Genomic DNA, 19724 nt, shown 5'->3' on the forward strand with positions numbered 1-19724 from the left:
GCTGCAGCTGTCTTCCCTTCCGTGTGGAGGCAAACCCACTTTAAACATTTTACCAACACCTAATGGACGTGTCTGATTCCCTAATTGTTACATAGCCAAGAGTTTCAGACTCTGCAATTTGGAAATTGCGTTTTTTTAAATCGCGATTATATTGAAAATGCGATTAATTGTTCAGCCCTACAATGGAGATGAGTTGTTCCAATTTTAAGCGCAAAACTCTTATTCCATTGGCAGATGATCTTACTTACCTGCTCAAATCAAGGACAGATACACTCATTTTAAGAAAATATTTCTTATTTTTAAGTTCCGTTTTTGCAGTGCATGCTGAGCAAATGTGCTGCCAGGCCTCCACATTTAGCTACACACCGAGTATCCAGATGAACATTCGTTACAGCTAGATTAGTTTTATCTTAGGGTTGACATTCAAGGACACTGAGGTCAAGCCTACAGTAGCCTGGACGGGACAAACCAGCCACAAGAGGGCCCTTTGTGTTCGTTTACACTGTGCCTTTAAAAAGTGTTAATTTTCTCTCACATTTTTCTGACTAGTTTTATAAGCTGGGTTAAAAAAAAAAAAAAAAACTGAGTTTGGTAGTAAGACGTCCGCCCTCTGAAGGTGCTCAACACTTTTTATTGTAATTCAAAAGGCGTCAAAAATGCAAACAAGTATTCTGATCAGGTTCTAATCTTTCAAACAGCTTCATGTCTCCACGTTCTGAGGAGGTTTAGCTGTTATAGCGCTGCAGGAAACCCCGCAGCAGTCCGTGCTTCCAGTGATGAGGAGCTGCTTTTCCTGTAACAACCGTCTAATCGTTGACAAGATGCTTCTTTGTGCTTCTCAGCTGAACGTTACAGGAACAAGATGAGCCGTGTTACTTTTTTTAACAACTTTCCAAGCTCCTGAATCCTTTCCTGAATGAGTGAAAAGGTCATGGTTTTATTTTTTTATTTCATCAGAGATAAATGAGTTAGGCAGGTTGCAGCTTTAGCCTGAACTCATTTAGGTAATTAAGACTCGTTAATCAATTAAAGAGTCTTCTTCAAAGATTTTTTGCAGTGTTCCTTTTTTTAATCATTGGGGAAACGTCGAAAATGAAACTTTTCTTGTATTGGACGCCCATTTCCGACACTTAAATGCAAATAAATTAAATATGGTGAGTTAAAACCATGAGTTGAAATGTGATAACGTTGCCTTTCCAATGCATAGCATAAAATAACCACTTTGACATATTTATTTCATAATATTTATGTACGCAAAATGCCTGGACTGCAATTGACTAATTGAAAATCTGACATTTTTAATCATGCATAAAGGTTCTCCATTTGGTGACATGTCCAATGTAACATAATGGTTTGAGAAGGTAAAGAGGTTTATTAATTTACTGTCATGTCATCATAGCGACATTCTGCCATAATAATGCAGGTCACATGTTTTCCTAATAAGCCGCCCAAGTTTGAAACTCAGCCATGATGAAAATTATGACTTTGTATCTGAGTTTGAAACGTCGTTATGTCTTGTGAGGTTTTTTATCTTTCAACATGTGGAAACTGGCTCCTGTATTCTCCTAATTTACCAGAAATCAGTTTTTTTTTTCTACCTGGTGGGTTTTGTTGCACGTGTGCACTTTTAAAAACCGTTTTAGACACCGGCAAAGCTGCCGCATCTTTCACAACACGGCGTGTGTGTGTGTGGTTGGGGGGGGGGGGGGGGGATTCCTCTATGTACCCCCTATGCTCGCCATCATCATGTGTATTGTGACCATTTGGAGAAAGGAGGTACAATCTTGACATTTTACTTCTGTACTAGACTAAATCACTGTTATTTTTAATCCTGGTCTTTAAAAAAATGGCTGCCTAATTGTGAAACACTGTATTTGTTGTGTACGAGTTGCTGTAACCATGTTGTGTGGTTAAAAAAAAAATCAGGTGCCTGAATCATCATCTCTGTGTTGTGGTTATTTTTCTGGAGCTTCGCAGCAGTTATCGCAGGTTAACTGTTAAACCAACCTGTTGGTTTTGACCCAAAGCTAGTTAAATACCATCAAATCCTCCATGGTGAGAAAGTTTCCTCTCTAAGGAAACCCAGCAGGTTGCATCAAGTCTCTCCAAGCAGCATTCACTCCTCCTGAAAGAGCGTAGAGCCACAGTGGACAGTCGTCTGCATTGTTGATGGCTTTGCAGCAATCCCTCATACTGAGCATGCATGAAGCGACAGTGGAGAGGAAAACTCCCCTTTAACAGGGAGGAGAACCTCCAGCAGAACCAGAACCAGGCTCAGTGTGAACGCTCATCTGCCTCGACGCACTGGGGCTTAGAGAAGACAGAGCAGAGACACAGACAGTAAGAAGCTCACATTGACCCAGGAGTACTTTCTATGTTTCTATGCTTTACCAAATTATTCTTGGATTGTTGAAAAATAAAATTATCATGGAGGCTGTTTTGATCCTACGTTAGTCATGGCGGTGTCATTGGGCAAAATCAAGAGGAAGCCCATGGCGCCACACTTCAAGGCACCAAACAAGCTGCGTGCTAAGCTCTCGCCTTTAGTTTTTCTAACTGTCCCCAAACAAAAAAAAATAATTTACACCAGTCTGCTGCTGCCCATCCCTCCATGTCCAGAACATCCATTACAATCCGACGGTTTTCTAAGCTTGAACTACCTGCTTTGCTTTCCTGGCACTCACTCGCTGCCGATAGTAAGCAAGCTCTGCACCGGTGGCTGCGTCTCTCTGTAGTTTCCCCTCTTGGACTTCCTGAAACCTTCTCTGTCACTGATGTAACCGTTGCAAACAAAACAATGATTTACGTCACATTTTATTACGTTGTTTACGTCGAATGTTTGAATTATTTGTGTCGTTGTGGTCTTTATAACTTAGTTTCATCAGAAGAGGTCTCCCTGGTGAATGACATCTTAGATCATGAATAAAACAGTTTCTGTGGCCATGTTTAGAAAAAGTATCCTCAGTTTAGAAGGAAATAAAAGCTCATTACAAATCATTAGGTTGTGGGTTTTTTTTAACAGTCCAGATATGTTTATTTCAAACAAAGAAATGCAAACTTATAAAATCACGTGAATTAATGTTCGACCTCATTTGCCAACCGTCTCGGACAAAACAGCTTGTTTAAAATGTTGAGATCATCTCTGGCTTCAACAGAAACCAGAACATAAAAAAAGACTCTGAAGGCACTTTTAAAAGCAACGCATTGACTGGTTTAAGGTGCATTTCTGTCTCGTTGGAGAGCAAAATGAACCTGTAATGTTAACATTTCTCCTTATAAAAAGAAAAAAATAAATAAATCAGGAGAACCCTGAAAAAGGTGAAGATGTTCATCTGTGGCTGCTGCTGGCCTGGCTGGAGGTGTGGGTGGGGTTAGCTTCTTTGTACTGCTGAGTCCAGCTGCGAGGATCCTGGTCGTGAAGCTGAGATAAAAAAAAAACGCCAGAGAATCATCCGTTAAATGACGTTTTAACAAGAGTTTAGTTTGCTCACTGAAAACAGAACGTTCACCTCAGCCATGAACTCCAGGATTTTAGCTTTGGACACCTCCATGTCGGCACGTTGCCCCCAGCGAAATTCATACTCAACCGGTTCTGTGTGGGCGACCCGGTTGTACTCCAGGTACCTGCAGACAGCAGGACAACCGCTTCAAGTCACATCAGAGACGGGAGTAAAACACCATAAATCAGTCCCTTTAGTTCCAGCTGATGGACTGAAACCTGTTGATCTGCAGCTGCACAGCGCCACCTGTCTGTTCTCTGAGGTACTGACAGGAAGTCCGGTTGGTTCTGGTAGCTATAATGTCTGGAGCGTGTTGGCTGGCCAGCCCCTCTACTGCTGTGGGCTGGCTGCCTCCACTCCTCTGTTAATCTGTGGTGTGGTATAAACCAGAGTCTACGGTCTGACAGACACTGGCTCTGATCACACCAGTACATCACGACACGGTGGCACGAGCTGGAATTGAACCTGCAACCTCCGGCTGGATGCCCAAGGGACTGAAGGCAGTTTACCACCCTGAGCCGATCTGGATGGGTTATGACATCAGGGATTCACCGATACTACGACTCTAAACGATACTCGTTATTGATCCAGGATGTTACATACTTTTTGTTTTAATCAAAGAATAAGGCGTTTAAAATTTTTTTTTAAAAATGTTTATTTTTAATACTTTTGGAAACAAAAGCATATAGAATTTTATAAAATATTAATATTTTTATAGAAATACAATAAAAACATCTTATAAATAACTCTGTAATACAATAAATATAAATAAAAACCATGTTGTAGTAGAGAGAAATAGCAACACTGACAATGCAAAATTATTTAAAACACTAAATATCCTCCAAAAAAAAAAAAAAACCTCTATAAAATAATTTTAAGTAATAATTTACCTGAATCCAGACTACATTTATAAAAAAAAAAATAATAATTATCTAATTAATTTTAAGCAAAAGATAGCAGGGACAGCCACGATGGATGAGGTGAATAAATGAGAGGCTGTGTGTGAATCAGTTCCAGGGAGGATCTATTTAAGTGTAGCAGTTTTAGAGAAAAATAATACCTTTACCTGTTAAATAATATGTTTATAACATATTTAATCCCGCTTTCTGACTGCCTGTCAGAGCTTTCAAAGCAGGAGGAGCTCCCAGCTGATGGTTTACTGAAGAGACGAAAACTCAGAGCGATCGCTGCTTTTACTCGTCGCCAAAGTCTCAAACACAGAAAAATTCACTTGATTTGTGACATTTGAATACAAAAGCTGCTAAAGGGGTCTGAAAAGTTGCTGAATAGTTGGCAAAAGTCAACATGTGAACGTTGGCTCCTCCCATTAGGCCCCTCGCCGTGTTTAAGGTGGAGAAGATCAGCAAAACAATGTTTGGGTTTCTGTACGTATCCCTACCAGGCATGTGATCTTTGTAAAGAAAACTTAAAGCTGCAGCTTATAGTTCCACCTTTAGTGCCGTTGATGGTCTGTCAATCATTACCTCTGACGCACAAATTCATCTGTGACCAACTTCCTCACGTCACCAAACTCATCGTGTTTCAGCCTGCAGAGATTTTTGGCACAATATGGAAATTATTCGTACACAGTGACATAGAAATCATTACAATTTCTATGAAAAAAAGTAAATAAATAAATAAAAGTATTATAATAATTTCTCATAATTCACTCAAAACAAGTATGAACCAAAAAAATAAACAAATCAAACAAGCTAAAAAGGCCAAAAGCTGATTTACAGATCTACTGTGAATAAAAACGTTGCCTTACCCAGAATCAACACGCAGTTTCTTCAGAATATTCCAAACAAGCTCTAAGAAGACGAAAATATTTTTTATTTCATTTTGTTGAACAGACACGACCAATAATGTGAATTTGGGTTAAAATAACTTTTAAGACGTTCTGCATCAACTGAATGAAACAAGAGTTGCACTTATGATGACTCCAGATTTGACATTTTTAACTTTCTTTAGCATCCTGTGTTATCCTTTAGCATAATTAGCTGTACCAACTAACTGCTGCGTGTCTTTCCTACAGTCTGTAGGGATAACTGCAGTCACAGCTGATTTCTCTGTGCAGCTCTAGATAACAAACATTCCTTCTCCGGTTCTTCCTCTGCAGCTCCTCTGATCACTGCTCTGAGCCGATTAAGGCAGAATCAGACGTTTCGGCTGGATTAGAGCACAATTAGTACTTTCTGAAGCTATAAAACAGCTCCATGTTAAAATGTAGCTATGGTAGTGATGTTGGAGTGGATTACCGTATTTTTTGGACCATAAGGCGCACTGAATATTCTTCCCAAGTGTGTAATATCACTCCTCCCAGTCCACAGCTCTCTATCCGTCTCTGTCGGGAGGACAGAGTAGCTGGACTACACTGCCCTGTTTCTAACATAAGGTTATAAAAAATAACTTTTATATTGAATTAACTTACTAGGTTTATTGTTGCTAGTGCGTACTCCAGGCTGCCTTACATGAATGCACTTCTAGTTTAGACATTACAGTCAGGCAGTCTGATAGACAGCTCAGGGGTCCTATCAGGTATTGACACAGTGTACCGTAATGTTCCTAATATCCAATGAGAGGAGCGGCTTCGTTGCTATCCAAAGTCATACTTACACATTTTAACAGATTTATGAGCGTGTTGTACCACATAAAATCAGTCAGTAATCACAACAGTAATAATATATATATATATATATATATATATATATATATATATATATATATATATATATATATATATATATATATATATATATATATATATATATATATATAGGCATTATCAATTTTTAATAAGATTTAAAGCTTTTAAGTGCGCCTTATAGTCTGAAAAATACGGTAGTTGTAGGGTCAGCAAATATTACCTGGACTACAGGTGGTCTATACCAACACTAGAGGTCGCCACCATTGTTGCGCAGTTGTAACTCACACAGCATTAAACTTGCAGCTGGTTAAGCTGATGATCTGTTGGTTACCGGTTGAGTTTTAGAAACTCCAGCTAGAGAAACCGTGCATCATGGAACTCACTATCTCTGACGACGCCTCCTTTCATAAAGATAACACCCAGGATCACGAACAGCAGACCCGTTTTAGGGTTGCTTGGGTGCCTGCAAACAAAAAGGAACTTTTTTTTAGCACAAAGCAGAAAGTTATGCGTTAAAAGCTATAAAAGATGGCCGCTGATACTCACTCAACCGGTGACGGGTTGGACGGGGGTGTATCCAGATTATTGACCAGAATATACAAGTGATTTTTAGGGTCGATTTCCACCAGTTTTAAGCCGAACACCTGATTGGAAGAGCAAACGTGAATGACAGTTTTCCCCATTTAATGTGAAAACCGTCTGAGAGCAGATCTGACAAACCTGCTCAAATATCCGTGACGCCCTCTTTATGATCTCGGGGTAGACGGTTCTGTAATCCTTCACGATGTTTTTAACCAGGTCTGGCAGGAGAAACGAGCAGCAATTAAATAATCACACCGCTGAGCCTGTATGACGGCTCCCAAAACTGCAGCACCTGATATTATCTCAACAGTACAGAACATTTTAAATGCTCAGCAAAATTCAGTGAAACTCGTTTTTATTCAATAACGTAGAATAGAAAGTATCAAAATGAGTCTTAAAATGAGATGAATAGAAAGTTCAGAGGAATCGTCAGAGAAAAAAATTCCCATGAACAAAATCCGCTTCAAAGTTCTTAATTATTTTAAACATCGTCCAGGGGAATAACAGAGATCAGAACCGTAGACGTGTTTACACCAGGAGCAGCTTCATCAACATGCAGAAGACAATTAAGATCAAGAGGAGGAAGAAAGTCAGGGTACGTCCATCATGGTTGCTCCAAACGAGGTTCACACGCCAGCTTACCTGCTCTGCGAATGGGAACCTTCTTCTGGTCCTTCACCAGGATGTACTGCACCACTTCAGCAGTCTGAATGACAGATGGAACTTTATTACTTTAAAAAGTTTGCTTTATTAACCAACGTTGGGCGTGTTCCCATCTGTGAGTTTTGTTGTTTCTTTAAATCTAAGCATGCTATGTTTAATAACTGTAAATGTGCCTTTACTGTGCGGTCTCTCGTTCCTTTTTGTTTGTTCTGGGACAGTTTTTACCTTTGTGTGTATCGGCATGCTCCACTTTGCTGCTGCTACACCTGAACTTCCCCACCGCGGGACAACAAAGGAGATTTCTATCCCAGTTTCTAGCTTTAACCGCAATTAACCAGCAGTGTATTTGACATTAACTGTTAAATTATTGTATTGTCGAATTTAACAATAAACTTTATAATGAAAACGATTAAACCAGTTAAAGTCCAGCCAAATGTATAATCAATGTGCAGAGTGTGAGTATGAATATTGCATTGAACGTAGTAGACAATTCTAAGTTATATATTTTAAGTTGGGTATAGGTTTGCTATTTTAACTTGAAATAGCTTCACTGACAAGGTTCACCGGTCGTTTAGATTTTTATTCCCCATCTTTTTGCCTAAATGGTAAAAGATTAGGTAAAAATGCCTCTTAACGCTGTGAGCTTCACTTTCACTGCCATTACAACGTCTTTGTTTGTCAGGAGTTAAAGCCATCCAGGGTACACTTCCACGTCAATTTGATATGTTGTGCAGCTCTGCTCTGGGTATTATATGAAGTATATTCTTACAAATTAAACCAGTTGTTCTTACCAACAACTGTTAAAAACGACACTACACAATCAAATAGTACATGTCTGGGTCATAGTTAGGTTACCTTTTGATCAACCTGTGCAGGTGAGAGTTTCTCCAGCCCTTTCTGGACCTGTGATGTGCTTGGCTGAGTGAGCATTGCGTCTTCATCCTCCTCCTGCGCCACAAAGCTGCTGGACGGCCGCTAAATAAAAATACAATAAAACACAAAGGACTGGGTAAATTTAAATTCAGTTCAAGATCCATCAGCACTCAGCTATATATACAAAAAAAATATTAAAATGGTACTTTTTTAAAAGATATTGAACATCTTGCACAGTCAGTTGTAAACCACAATGTAAAATGGATTTTAAGGCATTCCTGCAATAAAACTTTTTTAATGCAGGCTTTCTTGCTGGAGAAGCAACGATGCACCAAAATGCAGAGATTATTTTCTCCTGCTTCCATTCAGCGGAGATAAAACTAAACAGTTGCGCAACTATTTCTATTAAAAAATTAGACAAAGAACATCACAATTTAGTAAGTTTAGATCTCTTTATAAAAGACGGACACTTCCAGGTTATAAATCAGCTATTACATACGTTCCCTCTTCTCTTAGGTTCCTAGACATTAACTCAGGCGTTTCCCAGCTCGAGTTTGTTTTTGTTTTTTTATAGCATCCTGAACATACGAGTATAAAACGTTTTCTAATTTGGGATTAATTATTTTTCAGTCAACAGTGTGACAAACATTTCAGCTTTTGGACCAACTTAGATCAGTTGTAGCCCACAACATAAATATGGATTTTATTTTTCCGAGCACAGATTGTGGTCTGGCATGGCGGCAGGTGGACAACGCTTTGCTAAATCTGACTTTGTCTAAAAATAACGTGCAGTTTTTAAGTTTTGAATGGCTAAACAACTCTTATAAGTTCCTTATAAGCGTATAAGCGTTCAGCTGAACCATTAAGCATTTTTTATTAAATGCACATTTTGTACACTTTCAGGTCATTCTACTCAGTTGCACTTTCATTTAATCTGAGTATGCCAATTTTCTTTTGATATCTGTACAGTATGTTTTTTCTTCTGTTGTACACTTCCCTTTATTTACCGCTGATGCAACTGAATTTAACAATTTTAGGACAAAGGTTTATTCTATTCTGTTCCATTTTGGTAGGGGTTATAACCGTAACCTAAAAAGCAAAACAGACAATGAGTTGGACACTTAACCTGTGATCCGGCAAAGATAATTATTTAATCTAAAATATAAGGTGTTCTATTCTTCCTTCCTTAAGATATTCTGCACCGAAATATAGTATTTTAAGTTTGATGTGAGAAATACAGCAACCTGGCGTGTAGGGCTCCCAGCGGTCCCTAGGGAAAAGGAACTGACCTATTTTTAGAAACAAAAATATATCTAATTAAATTAAGGTTTGAGTGAAATGTTTACTAAATAATTTCATACACAAAAGAAAAGGCAAAAAAGGTAATGTAGGATGGAATACAACGGCTGTCCAAGAAGTGTTTCTTTTTCTTTTTTTTTCAAAGAGCTGGCAACCCTACTGGTGTGTGACCTGAGAAACATGGCGGCGGAAGACACCCGGTTTGTTTATACACTTACTTTACTTTGTGAGGAGATTTGTGAGTTAGACAGCCGTTTTCTTTCCGTCATGGCAGCTCGGCGTCTGGAAGAGTAATTTAGTCATAACATGTAGCACGGCTTCAAACAAGAACCCAAACAACACAGCAGGAAGGATGGAGGTTGACGTTAGCTGGGCAGCGCGTTAGCTTAGCAAACGACGGACAGACAGTAAATAAGCAGCGTTTTTACCCACATGGCAACGTCTAAACTTTAGTGCAGAAACGGTAATCTGTAGAAAGACGATTAAACATTTCACTCACTCACCACATTAACCGTTAAGGCGAACAAGAACCACTTTTAGGAATGGTCGTTTCAACCAACTGTCGAATTCCCGCTACTGCTTCCGTTGATGACGCAAAATCTCTGCGTCTTAAAGGTTTACGCGCCTTCAATACGTTGACACGATCGCCATATTGGAAGGGTTGGCGCTGGTCAGGAACAAAAAAGAAAAAGAAACAAAAAATGAAATGAACGGATATATATATATATATATATATATATATATATATATATATATATATATATATATATATATATATATATATATTAATATAGTATTTATATTAATAGTAGTATTATATTATAGTATTTATATTAATTAAATGCAACCTGACGAATGATTTTGGAGCACGGTGTCCCCAGGTGTGGCCCAGGGGCTTTTCCTCTACTTTGCTGCTTTCTGTTTTAGCTGTAGTGTCAGAAAGGTCAGACCTCAAGCTTTAGCTTTATGAACATAAACAACTAAGCTTTGAATTTTAGTGATAAAGCTTGTTCCAGTGAAACAATGAAACAAAATAAGTTATTCTATTTGTAGCTTTGGAAAGTTGTAGATCAGAAATCCCCAAGAATATACTTAGCTTATTTCTTATTATCAACTGAAACAATTAAGTCTTTCTGTATCTTTGTTAATGTATGAAAGAAGTCTAGTCAAGCATTTATTTGACTTAGTCCTTTGTTTTTCCTATGTCTGTAATGTTTTTCTGTTCAAGTACAGCACTTTGAATCGTCTTGTTACTGAAAAGCTCTTTATAAATAAAACTTACCTTACCATTTGTGGTCCTTGGAATAATTTTGCAGCTTTATTATTAAGCCAAACATCTGACACACTTTATCAGACCTACAATAATAAGTTATGTCCTGATAGAATAATTCAATATTAAATTATTTAGCATTTTTAATTGATAACATGTTGGGCTCCAGGGTAGTTTCAACTTGCCGATTTTAGCTCGTCTGGTAGAAAGTTTAGACGCCACTGTCGGAGGAAGGAAAGCGGCAGTGACCATGTTGTCCAGCAGGAGGCGGTGGCGGTGCTAGATGAGCACAAAGCGCAGTTAAGCTAAGAAGAAGAAGAAACAGAAGAGGAAGAAGACGAGGAAGAAGAAGAAGGGGTTAACATTCAGAGACTATTACAAAGTAAGTATAAAAAACAAAAGGAGATTTGTGGATTTGAGGATTCCTATAGCAACATAAGACCGTAGAAATGACACGTCCACAGTCTCACTCACTAACAAGTAAAATTTACATTTATTTAGTCTAAAAAAATAGTTTAAAGCTGCAAACTGATCCCGATCTCCGTTTTATATACATAACGAAACGTTAACCGGAAGGTTAGATGAGACTGGAACCATTTTCCTCTCGGTACAACCGATCCGGTTCTGGTCTCAGACGCGGAGGCTTTTAGGGGGAAGTTGAAGGAAATGGAGGAAGTTCCTGCAGCACCGGGACAACTGGCAGCTTCACGCCACCTCACTGCTGCCACCACCATGCCAGGCAGCTGGCGCTAAGGTCTTAGGTTAGAAATCCTGAAAAAGATTTTTAAAATGTTAATTTTTACTTTATTTTTCTGAGGATTTTATCTCAGGGAAGGAGTTTGTAGCTGATTGTATGTCTCCACGTGCATTCGTGGGTTCTCTCCGGGTACTCCGGCTTCCTCCCTACAGTGCAGTTGGCAGGGGTTGTCTGTCCTGTCTCTATGTTGTCCTGTGATGGACTGGCAAACTGTCCAGGGTGGACACCGCCTGAGGCGAATAAGACAAAAACTGCAGATGTAAGAAGTTCCAACGGAGCTTTTTTTTGCACGCCTTGGGGTCGTTATGTTTCTCAGACGCACCCATGGAAGGAGCGTCAGCGTAAACTGGTTCGGGTGTTTGATTTGTGATGTTTCGTTGCTTGTTGTGTTTCCAGGTGACTCTGAGTGTATGTAGAGCCTCTGGAGAGCCAGGATGCCCCTGGAGGTCAAATGGCCGTTCCCACAATGCCCTGCTCTGGCATGGAGGGTCTCCAGCTCCTTTGTCATGGGCATGGTGGGCACATATTCTTACATCTGGACCAGTAAGTTCTGTGTGGTACCCCAAGCTTCGGTTTTAGGTCCTAAAGTGTTCATAATGTACATTGGTGACATTTTTTAAAGTATCAAATGCACTGAAGTTTGTTCTGTTTGCAGATGGCACAAGTGTTATTTGTTTCAGGATGGATTTGCAACAGGTTTTGGAGATGATCAGTAAAGAAATGCATAAAATAAAAAAGGGGTTCCATTAGAATAAATGATCACTACATTTAGATACAACTAAATGTATGGTATTTGGAAAGCACAACAAAAATACACAAGTAAATTTATGCAGTGATAATGTAAATATTGAAAGGGTAATTAAGTTGGCTCGGATTCTTGGCATCCTGTGGAAAATAAAGCATATCCTCAACCAGAAATTGCTTTACACATTATATTTTACATTAGTTTTGCCATGTCTGAATTACCGTGTGGGGTGGAAGCACCTACAAAAGTAATCTCCAAACAATAACTACATTAAAAAAACAGGCTATTTAATTATTAATCAAGCAGGTTACAAAGACCACACGAACAAACTTTTTATATAAACAGGAGCTATGAAACTTCCCAGATTGGTTAAATTTGAAACAGCACAAACAATATTTAAAGCAAGAAATAATTTACCTCCTAATAACTTAATGGAACTGTTAGGAGAAAGGGGCGGAGGGCATGATCTAAGAGGGGAACTGAATTTAAAAATTCATCATAGAAGATCAACTTTTAAACGTGTGTGTTTCAGTAGATGGGGTTCAACTGTGACACGTGTCTAACAGAAGGACTAAAACAAAGAAAAACATATTTTCAAAAGAAAATGTAAAATGCAAATTCTAAATGCACATAAGGATGAAGAGGAGCAGTTTAAACTGAGATGTTAAAGGAAATATATGTATGATATATGTGTATGTATATATAAATGAGTCCTTTGATTTCTTTTGCTTAGATAAGTTGTATTTTTTTGGGTAAACATAATTTATGGATTCTTTGCTAGAAAGAAATTGTGTTCGGATATCTTCTGCAAAAGAAACGGTGGGTCCTGTTTCTTTCGTTGGCCTTTTTGTTGTTTTCTAGGAATTATTTGTAAAGTAAGATATCTATCAAAGGAAGGTGGTAGAGTCACATAAGCATTTACTTCTGCCTGCCTTCTTTTCAAACAAAGTTAATGTATTTGAAATCAAACAAACAAAGCAAATAATTCCATAAAATATATATGGGTGTGTTCACAGAGAAAGATCCACCCGCGGCACCAGTTCAGGTTTTTTTTCCTTTGACTCGTCTTGTTTTTGGGTTTCTCCTCTCAGAGTACATGAATTACCTAACGGTCCACAATCAGGAGGTTCTGCTGGACCTGATTGACCACAGGCCGTCGGACACGCCCCTCATCACCTTGGCCAATCACGAGTCCTGTATGGATGATCCACACATCTGGGGTGAGACCAAGATTACAGCTACGGATGCAAGCTTGTGTTTACGTCATAATAACAGTATAGGTCTGTGTGTGCATGTTAAAGGGTCTGAATGTGTAATTTGACCAAAACAAAAATAAGTTATAATACTGATATATCAATGGTAAATTTATTTTTTTAATTGTTATACAGTTTATATAAAAGAATAAGGCTGGACGAAATAGAAAATAAAAAGCATATCGATAAAATAGAAATCATATTGATCGATATCAATAATTATCAACAAATTCAAAACATATTTTCATTTTCTTTCTTTTTTTTTATTTATTTATATATTTTAAGTGCAGCTCTGGCCATTTAATGTTGTTGCTTAGCAACCTACTTTTAGATGCAGACACACAAACACTGATTTCAAACTCAACCCTTTGTTCAACCAACTTTTTTACCAAAACTACAAGTTTGAAGGGGGCGGAGCTTGGTTCCTGGTTCTGCGTTGTGATTGGTTGGGAGGATGTAATGTAATATTAACCCATGATAGGCTAGAATGCAAAAGGAAGGAAAACTGTTGTTATATTGAACTTTTTATTTACCCTTTTTTGTATCGTCGATATACGTCTTACTTAGTTATATAAAATAACTAAGTTATATAAAATAACTAAGTAAGAAAATAGATTTTTGTTTAAGACGTACTGACCTTATTATTGTATAATAAGCTTGACGAGATCTAGTTTGTTTTTTTTGTTTTTTGTTTTTAGGAAGTTAGCCAAAATATTCCAACAAGGCAGTGTATGAAAACAGCAATCCTTGAATTTGCAACGCCCTGGATTATTGTAACACGCTGTATTCTGGGGGTGACGATGCGACCGTTAGGCGCCTGGAGGATGTGCAAAACGCTGCAGCGCCACTTTTAACTGGACCAAGAAATATCTGAGCACGTTGCCCCCGTTTTGACTTCACCTCATTGGCTACCAGTAGCTTTCAGGATCATTTTAAAAGTTATTTTATTTGGTTGTAAAACACCCGCCTTTTCTCTTTCTGCTCTGAAAAAAAAAATAGTTTTAAAACATATTTATCTGCTGAAGCCTTTTGCACATCCTGAGAAATTAAATAATTTAACCTGTTTTTAACCTGGCTAATTTGTCATTTGCATACGTACAGCACACTGTGGCCCTTGGATTGTGTAAAGGGCTTTATAAATAAAAAGGTTCTGTGGTCTAATGATATAATTAGAATGAAGAAACAGAAGAACTTATCATTGGTGGGATTAAATAAGCTTGTAGTTCTCCCCGTTCCACTCTAACATGTAAATTACAACCATATTAATTCATTTTCCTCTCATTTTCAACCGTGTTTTATGGGTGTTTATTATCACTGGGTGATCGTTTATTTTATTCTTGTACTTTTACATGTTTGAAGTGAGCTAAAAATCCTTCGCTGTGGGTCTTAAAGTGACAGCTCTTGTTTTGGAGCAGGCATCCTGAAGCTGAGGCAGCTGTGGAACTACAACAAGATGCGGTGGTGAGTTTTACCCCCAGCGGCATCTTCTCAGCAGTCGATGGTAAACGGCAGCGACTAACAATGCAGGCGTCTTTACCAGGACGCCGGCTGCGTCTGACATCTGCTTCACCAGAGAGCTGCACTCCAGGTTCTTCAGCCGAGGAAAGTGTGTCCCAGTCTGCAGAGGTGAGGCTCTGCTGGCCCACAGTTTGGGGTTCTTAACTAAAGACTCACATCAGGCTTTTTTCCCTCAGGCGATGGTGTTTATCAGAAGGGCATGGACTTTATTCTGGAGAAACTCAACAGAGGAGAGTGGGTTCACATTTTCCCTGAAGGTGTGTCAGTCGTGCTGTTTGTCTCTTCTTTTAATGTAGGACCAGGGATTGTTCCTGCTTTTACAGATAGTGTTTTATTTTTTATTTACCAGGCAAAATCAATATGACTGAGGAATTTATCCGCCTTAAATGGGGTGAGTATTCTCTGCCAAATAAAAAAACTCGTTTTAAAGGGGACATATCATGCAAAAGCCCCTTAAATTAGGGGTGGGTGATATGAAGAAAATCTAATATCACGATATCTTTGGGCTATATCACTATATATATATATATATATATATATATATATATATATATATATATATATATATATATATATATATCTCACGATATGTTCAAATAACCTTGAAAAACAAATGTTTTTAGCCACATAGTGCCTAAAGTTACATTGGTACATCTAAAATTAACGTGTTTCAGGTGTAGGTCGGCTAATAGCGGAGTGCTCTCTCAATCCAATCATCTTACCGCTTTGGCATGTAGGTGAGTAGTCCTGATGGACAGCATTCAACACCCACACCTTGTTTCTTTTTTTACTGGAATTCAGATTGTCTGGCATCCATAAAATTGCTTTTGTAACATGTGGTTGAGAATTTTACCTTTTTAATATTCTGCTCCATATTAGCCACAAATCAACATTTGTGCAGATTTTCCTCCAAACTCTTGTTTTGGGGTCTTTCTCCAATTGTCTTGTCGAGGGCTTTGACCTTTAGGATGCTAAGTGAGGCCCGTACAATCCGAGCTGGAGATGATGATCAGCTAAACGAATCAATTTAATCAACTTACCCGGCAACAGATTCCAATAAAAATCGTGTAATTTTATTTTAGAACTAAAGAATCAATAAGTCATACAGGTTAATTTCCACATAATTGGATAATGTTCCCATAGTAATCTGATGGATCCGCTCATATATGGTCCTCCTTGTTCTCAGGCTTGACTGACGTCCTGCCAAATATGACGCCCTACATTCCTCGGACCGGGAACGTAAGACCGCAGACGGCTTTGTCCTCGATTTGTCTCCACATGCAGACGCTCAGCTCTGGTTTCTGTTGACCACCAGTGATGTTATCCCCTTTTTCTGCCTCCAGAGAATCACCGTCCTGGTGGGTAAACCTTTCAGCGTCAAAGAGCTGGTGGATGTCCTCCGAGCTGAAAACAAGAGCCAGGTGAGGACGAGATGAAACCCACGCGGACACAAGGAACAGTTTTTGCTTTTGAAGGGGAATTGCTCTAGCAGCAATCTACCATATGTTGTTTGAACCAAGTAATGGACCAATATGGAAGTTTGAGCCGGGCACACAGTTGATGTTTCCTCTCTGCTTCAGTTAAACATCTCGTCAGTCCTGGGCTGCATCACTGTCACATGACCAACCCCCCCACCTCAGAAACACTGACGCAAAACCAAAGAGGTGGAAATGAACATTTTACGAGAATAAATTCATAAAACTGTGAGAATATGGTAGTCATTTTATGGAAGTGCTGCCTTCTTCCCCCTGTGATAAATTATGGGATCTTGAGCATCTTGTAAATTTATACTTTGGTTTCGGTTTCACCAACAAGGAAATTATTCATCTTTTTAGCGAATCGGCTTTAAATTATTATTAGTGTGAGGAATTTGAAATGATTTTGCAAACGACTGTGACTTTATTCTCGTAATCCCCCCCCCCCTCCCCCTGTGGCCATTGCAGATTAAATAAAAAAATGATTGGCCCCAGAGGAGAATGTTTCCACAAAAACTTTTGAGATTAATTTCTCATATTTGCGAGAAAACACTTGTTGAAAAGTCATAAATATTCATAAAATATCTTTTGATTAAAAGCATACATTTACAACAATAAAACAAGTATATGTCTGACATTGTAAAGTCAGAAATCTCGGGTCATCCGCCGACCCCCGCTTTGGGAAAAATGACTAACATCTGCCAATACTGATGTTTTTGCCGATACATCGTGCATCCCTTGTTTGAACAGAGATCTTTAGAAATTATAATATCAGAATAGCTGTGAACAACACAAAATATTTTAAATATTGGGAAAACAGAAGCGTCTTCACGACATGGTGTGAGAAAGCAGTTGCTGTCAGACAGGGATTCGCCAATATTTTCAAACGAAGGCGAAAGGATTATTTAGTCGTGTTTAAAATGTTCTTTAGCTACTTAAATTATCAATTAGCATGGCTAGCATTACTAGAACCGCAGCCTCCGTATGTGTTAGGTTCAAACACCTAAAACATTCATTAACAAAATTGGAGATGCTTAATACAGATCTCCAAATTCGATCTGAAGCAAATCCGTTCCCTCCTCTCTATTTATTAGGAAAAGGAATCCCTGGTTCCGTTGTCAAGCTAAGGGGTAGGGTTAAGCAAAACAACCGTGACCTTCGAGATAATACCAAGCAGTTCACACAGCTCAGTTATCCGTAAGCACTCCAGATGGCTGAATAGAGTTCATAAAAACACTTATTATAGTCACAACATATTTCTCTGCTTTCTGCAGGCCTTCTGCAAAGATGAAAGAAAGATCAGCCACATGAAATACACTTTAATATCTAAAACCTTAAAACTTCTTAGTAGTAAAGAGTAAATATATATGATAAATGCAATGAACATAATCTGCACTAGAGAACATGGATCCTTGCACTGCAAAAACGGAACTAGAAATAAGTAAAATGTTCTTAAAATCTATGTATTTGTCCTTATCCGTAAATAAGATGATTTGCCAATGGAATAAGAATTTTGCACTTAAAATAGGAACAATTCATCTCAATCATCTTATTTCAAGTGCAGTATGTCTAATTATCTTATTTTAGGGGTCAAAATACTCATTCCATTGGCAGATAATCTTATTAACCTGCTCAAATCAAGGATAATTACACTAATTTTAAGAACATTTTACTTATTTTTAGATCCGTTTTTGCAGTGTGACTCCCAACCCTCGCTGTTGCTGTGCTCCATTCAGCCTTCCTGTTACACGCTAGATGTTTTGCTCTCTCTCGCTCTCTTGCAGCCTGAATGAGCCGCAGACGTGTTTTTCTGTGATCTAACTTTTAAATTCCCTGAATTTTTTTCTCTTCAGACTGAAATGAGGAAGATGTTGACCGATTTCATCCAGGTGGAGTTCAGGAACCTGAAAGCTCAGGCCGAGGTTCTTCACAGGCAGATAGAGACCAGATCCTGAGACTCGGGTTAACCCACAGCCACCAGAACCCGTGAAAACGGAATGGCGAAACCTTCGACACAGACGGGGTTTGGACTCTGGTTTGGATACCTAAACTTTTTGCTCTGGACCAGCTTCTTCACCCGCTGGACTTTGAGTTAAATTCGAATGGAACGACGGTGCTGAATGAGCGTTTTCTGCTCTTTTGATCAAACAGAATCTCCAGCTGTTGTATAAAAAAAAAGCATGTTTTAAAGTGATTTAGCAAAACGTTGCTATGATGCAGATTGAAGACTGATCATTGCGAATGTGCGTTGGATGAAGACAGTTGTGAATCATTTGCCTGTTTTCAGCTCTAACTGCTGAGATTTGTGGAGGAACAGCAAACCTTTATGAACCAGTGCTTCCCGTTTTAAATCTAATCCGTGCCTCTGTTGGACCTCGTTTTGAATTTGTCTGGATTATTTTTTTTCCTTTCGCACATTTAATTTTAAATGATTTCTGTCTTGATTTAGCTATGTCAGTATTAGGAAGTGATGAGAAGGTGTTGTTTAACTGCAGGTTTTAAAACTTTAAGGAATCAAACATGATGATGTCAGAAGAATTATTACAGTAGATTATAAATTACATCTATCTTACTTAATGCTGGGTGCTTTATGTGTTGATGTTTATTGTAAGGAAACGTATAATGCAGGTAAAGAGCTGGTGGATTTCAAACCTTTATAAAGTGAGGTGGGAGCGTCCCGGTTCCCCGCCGTGCCAAAGCATTAGAACCCAAACACTTATTCCTGTCGAACGTGGTTTGTTCTTTAGATTTTTCCTCGTTCCCATTAAGGTTTTCTCTTCAGTTCTCCTCCTGCAGCTTTGGAAAGCCCCTAAAAAGATTAAAACATTGCAACACGAGCAACTTAACCGGGAATAAAGTGCAGTGACTGAGTGAGAAAAGCCATGCCTCAGTTCTCTGTATTTACTTTTAAATGGTTCTAACAGTTTCTACACGTCCTAAATCATGTTATATTACCTTTTTTTTTAGGATTTTACCACAGCAGGATTTGTTTAGAGTGCGATTATGTGACATGTTATGTGTAAATGTTAGAATACTTTTTTTTTTCCCCCAACTAGTTTCATGTTTATAATTTAATCTCCAGATGTACAATGAGTACATCGACCCCTTGGTGTTTTAGGCTCCTTCCATCCCGTGTTTCTCC

General features: G+C 38.5%; 2 protein-coding genes across 3 annotated transcripts; one reads left to right on the top strand and one right to left on the bottom strand.

The window, feature by feature from the left end:
* Window positions 1-3009: 3009 nt before the first annotated feature.
* On the bottom strand, window positions 3010-10208 carry ndnl2 (necdin-like 2). 2 transcript variants are annotated; one of them, XM_012850073.3, is made up of 11 exons: window positions 10068-10208; window positions 9783-9846; window positions 8248-8367; window positions 7372-7435; window positions 6868-6947; window positions 6694-6791; window positions 6531-6610; window positions 5269-5311; window positions 4985-5047; window positions 3510-3624; window positions 3010-3421 (listed from the first exon to the last, which is right to left on the bottom strand). In XM_012850073.3, exons 2-11 carry the CDS (start codon window positions 9831-9833, stop codon window positions 3329-3331), a joined length of 807 nt encoding a protein of 268 aa, XP_012705527.2. In that variant the 5' UTR covers window positions 9834-9846; window positions 10068-10208; the 3' UTR covers window positions 3010-3328. The 2 variants fall into 2 exon arrangements, with proteins under 2 accessions (XP_012705527.2, XP_035998188.1); XM_036142295.1 differs by having other exon boundaries at window positions 10064-10162.
* Window positions 10209-11108: 900 nt separating this feature from the next.
* taz (tafazzin) lies at window positions 11109-19545 on the top strand. The gene is made up of 11 exons (XM_012850076.3): window positions 11109-11216; window positions 11988-12134; window positions 13428-13556; window positions 15005-15050; window positions 15130-15215; window positions 15284-15364; window positions 15457-15498; window positions 15782-15844; window positions 16294-16346; window positions 16451-16528; window positions 18436-19545. The coding sequence occupies exons 2-11, from the start codon at window positions 12026-12028 to the stop codon at window positions 18535-18537; spliced, it is 789 nt and encodes a 262-aa protein (XP_012705530.1). The 5' UTR covers window positions 11109-11216; window positions 11988-12025; the 3' UTR covers window positions 18538-19545.
* The last annotated feature ends 179 nt before the right edge of the window (window positions 19546-19724 follow it).

This window comes from Fundulus heteroclitus, chromosome 1 (assembly GCF_011125445.2).
Source record: "Fundulus heteroclitus isolate FHET01 chromosome 1, MU-UCD_Fhet_4.1, whole genome shotgun sequence".
In the NCBI taxonomy this organism is placed as follows: Eukaryota; Metazoa; Chordata; class Actinopteri; order Cyprinodontiformes; family Fundulidae; genus Fundulus; species Fundulus heteroclitus.